Below are 4,047 nucleotides of genomic sequence, written 5' to 3'. Positions count from 1 at the left end.
TTCACTGTCATATCTTTTTGCCTTTTCCCAGAGAAGCAAAAGGCAAGGAAAAATGGAAAGATACACCCATTTGAATGCAAGTTCAACAAGGAGAGATAAGAAAGTCTTCCTAAATGAACAATGCAAAGAAATAGAGGGAAACAACAGAATGGGAAAGACTAGAAATCTCTTAAAAAATAATTAGAGATTACAAGGGAACATTTCATGCAAAGATGGGTACAAAAAAAGAAAGAAATGCTATGGACCTAACAAAAGCAGAAAATATTAAGAAGAGGTGGCAAGAATACACATAAAGACTATACAAAAAAGATCTTAATGATCTGGATAACCACAGTGGTGTTACCACTAACCTAGAGACAGACATCTTGGAGTGTGAAGTCAAGTGAATCTTAGGAAGCATCCCTGTAAACAAAGCTAGTGGAGGTGATGGGATTCCAGCTGAGCTATTTCAAATCCTAAAAGATGATGCTGCAATAGTGCTGCACTCAATATGCCAGCAAAATTTGAAAACTCAGCAGTGGCCACAGGACTGGAAAAGGTCAGTTTTCATTTCAATACCAAAGAAAGGCAATGCCAAAGAATGTTCAAACTGCCACACATTTGTTCTCATTTCACATGCCAGGACAATAATGCTCAAAATCCTCCAAGGTATGCTTTAACAGTGCATGAACTGAAAACTTCCAGATGCACAAGCTGGATTTGGAAAAAGTAGAGGAACTAGACGTCAAATTGCCAACATCCGTTGGATCATAGAGAAAGCAAGAGAGTTCCAGAAAAACATCTACTTCTGCTCTGTTGACTACACTAAAGCCTTTGACTGTGTGAATGGCAACAAACTGTGGAAAACTCTTAAAAATACGGGAACACCAGACCACTTTACTAGCCTCCTGAGAAACCATTATGCATGTCAAGAAGCAACAGAACAACGGGTTGGTTCCAAATTGGGGAAGGAGCACATCAAGGCTGTATATTGTCTTATTTAACTTATTTAACTTATATGCAATAGAGATATATATGTCATAATTATACATGCCATAATTAAATATATATGCCATAATTGTAGACAGCACAGAATTTTTTTTAGCCAAAAAAGAATAACACAGGGAGCTCAACTTGATGCTCTGTGACAACCTAGAGGAGTAGTATGGTGTGGGAGGGAGGCTCAAGAAGGATACTCCAGTATTCTTGTCTGGAAAATCCCATGGACAGAGAAGCCCGACAGGCTACAGTTCATGGGATTGCAAAAGAGGCAAACACGATTTAGCGACTAAACAACAATAGCAGCAACACGTGGTAGATATTGGGGACACAGGCTGAATAATTGTATGACACCAAAAGACCAGTTCTAAAACTCAGTAGCATGAATAAAGTCGATATTATCAGGAAGGACAGTTAAACTGGTGATACAGAAAAATTACAGAGCCAAAATAAAAACATTGGTTTCGGACTTTACTCTGCAGTTGAATTCTATAAGTTACTTTAGCTGCCAAAGGCGTTTTTTCCTCATGAGTAAAGAAGACTTTTTTTAAAAAATACTTGAGAAGATGGATGTTTCTTAAGACAAAGGCCTTAATAAATCCAATTTTTCCTACCAAAGAAATGCAAGTTTCCAAATATTTCTTACCCATGTTTGGTAAAAATTTAGGGAAAGTAGAAAAATAGAAAAAATGGAAAATTGTCCATGCATCACCTATTAAGAAAGCTTAATCAAGTTACTTATATCAAAGAGTGCAAAAAACCAGGCAATACATAAAAGGAACAAGTGCTCTTTCCACAATCTGATCAAGAATCACAATTTCTGACTCTAATGCTTTGAGCACTGCAATTATCAGCACTTCCTCAACCCCAGGACAAATGGCCCTTTCATAGCTGCCACTCCAAAGAATCTTCTCAGAGCCCTCTTTATGTCTTTATTTCTCAGACTGTAGATGAAAGGGTTCAGCATGGGGGTGACCACAATGTACATCACCGAGGCTATTGCACTTGAGTGTGAGCTGTGGGTTGCAGTAGAGCTAAGATACAATCCTAAACCCGTACAATAAAATAAGGAAGCAACAGAGAGGTGAGATGCACAGGTGGAAAATGCTTTATACTTCCCCTCAGCTGATGAGATTCTACATATAGAGGAAACTATCCTAGAGTATGAGTAACATATACCAGCCAGAGGGACAGCACCAAAGAGCCCAATTGCAAAATATATCACAACATTATTAAGAACGATGTCAGAACAGGCAAGTCGGAGTACTTCTTTCAAGTCACAGAAAAAGTGGGGGATTTCCAAGACTGTACAGAAATACAGTCTCAGTACCAGTAAGCTTTGTACCAAGGAATTCAGGGCACTCATCATCCAGGACAGGAGCACCATCAGTCCACAGAGAATAGGGCTCATGATGACTGTGTAATGCAGGGGGTCACAGATGGCTATGAAGCGGTCATAGGACATGACAGTTAGAATTAAGTTCTCCAGCTCTACGAATAGTATGTGAAAATGCATCTGGGTGATGCAGCCTCCATAGGAAATGGCTTTGCTCTGTGTCTGTATGTTCACCAGCATCTTTGGGATGGTGGTGGAGATGGAACAGATGTCTACAAAGGACAGGTTGGAGAGGAAGAAGTACATGGGGGTGTGCAGGTGGGAGTCTGAGACGGTGGCAAGAATGATGAGCAGATTCCCAAACATAGTGATCAGGAACGTGGAGAGGAAAAGTCCAAATATGAGAGGCTGCAGTTCTAGTTTCTCTGATAATCCCAGAAGAATAAACTGTGCCATTCCTGTATCATTTCCTTGTACCACGTGGTGGTGATAACTACTAGCGAAGAAAAATATAGCATGATTAATTTCTACATGTGTGCACATTAACACAGTAAAATGCTATGAATTACAATATTTAATCATCTTTAAGTAATCTACTGTGTCATCTGTGATTAGAAATTCCTAACACTCAACCTTTTCCCCAAGAGGTCATGATTAGTTTTAAAGCAAATGTCTTTCATATATTCTAGAAATTCATGTTGAGTATCAACCATCTTCTAGGCTAAATGTGTGAGATGCTGAGAACAAAACTTCAAACAATGCAATGATGAAGAAAGAATATGAGATAGCAAATGAAAAAAAATATATATATATATGTCATCTCATGTCGTGACAGATGATATGGGGGGGAAAAGGCAGGTATAAATTACCATGCATGTATGGTACATTTTACTGAGAGTTCAGGAAGATATGCAAAAACAACAACAACAACAACCAGAAACATTTGAACAGAGACCTGAAGCAAGACAAAGCAGAGACATCAGTTTACCTGGGGGACCAGTGTGCCCTATTGAGAAAAGAGTCTGCAAAGTACCTGAGGGCAGGGTTTGTTTCAAATATTCAAGACTTAAAAAGCAGCAAAAGTGTCAAGGAGAACAAACAACAGTGAGTGTGAGGAGAAATGGTATCAGAGGATGCTAAGGAACAAGGTTTTCCTGCTACAGCTGAACCTTCAAGACACAAGAAGTCCTTCATCCACATGTTGTTACTTTCACATTTTTACATTTGTTTTGATTCCTATGAATTAAAATGAATTGATTCCTTTATTTGCATCTTCTGGTTGACATTATTGTGTCTGTGTTTTAAGGGTAACATTTTGGAGTGGATAATTTAAGAATCACTTTCCAGAGAACTGCTCATTCCCCACAACACACACACACACAAGACACACACAAACACACACACACACACACATATCATTTCTTACTGGGCTTGTAACTCTGGCTCTTTTCACTTTGGGCTACAATAATTATGAAAGCAGTGATGAAAGAAAGTCATCAACACTATATTATTTTTGCCCAAGAAAATGTAGAAATAGTACCCAAGTTCTAGATGGTAAACTTCCTATGGACTGTATTCCATTTAAATGTGACTACTTTGTGCCCTGTATTGGGCTTCCCCTGTGGTTCAGCAGTAAATAATCCCCCTGAAGTGCAGGAGATGCAAGAGACACAGGTTTAATCCCTGGATTGGGAAGATCCCACTCCAGTATTTTTGCCTGGAGAATCCCATGG

At 39.0% G+C, this 4,047-nt stretch overlaps 1 protein-coding gene across 1 annotated transcript; it reads right to left on the bottom strand.

The window, feature by feature from the left end:
- Positions 1-1,828: 1,828 nt before the first annotated feature.
- LOC133251808 (olfactory receptor 7A17-like) lies at positions 1,829-2,829 on the bottom strand. The gene has a single exon (XM_061424595.1). The coding sequence runs from the start codon at positions 2,768-2,770 to the stop codon at positions 1,829-1,831; it is 942 nt and encodes a 313-aa protein (XP_061280579.1). The 5' UTR covers positions 2,771-2,829.
- Positions 2,830-4,047: the final 1,218 nt, after the last annotated feature.

The sequence above is a fragment of the Bos javanicus genome, chromosome 7 (genome assembly GCF_032452875.1).
Source record: "Bos javanicus breed banteng chromosome 7, ARS-OSU_banteng_1.0, whole genome shotgun sequence".
NCBI lineage: Eukaryota > Metazoa > Chordata > Mammalia > Artiodactyla > Bovidae > Bos > Bos javanicus.
This window is presented reverse-complemented; position numbering and strand designations above follow the sequence as displayed.

Bases quoted from the DNA above. Each gene is read 5' to 3' on its own strand.
- LOC133251808 (XM_061424595.1), bottom strand. From the start codon at position 2,770: ATGGCACAGTTTATTCTTCTGGGATTATCAGAGAAACTAGAACTGCAG.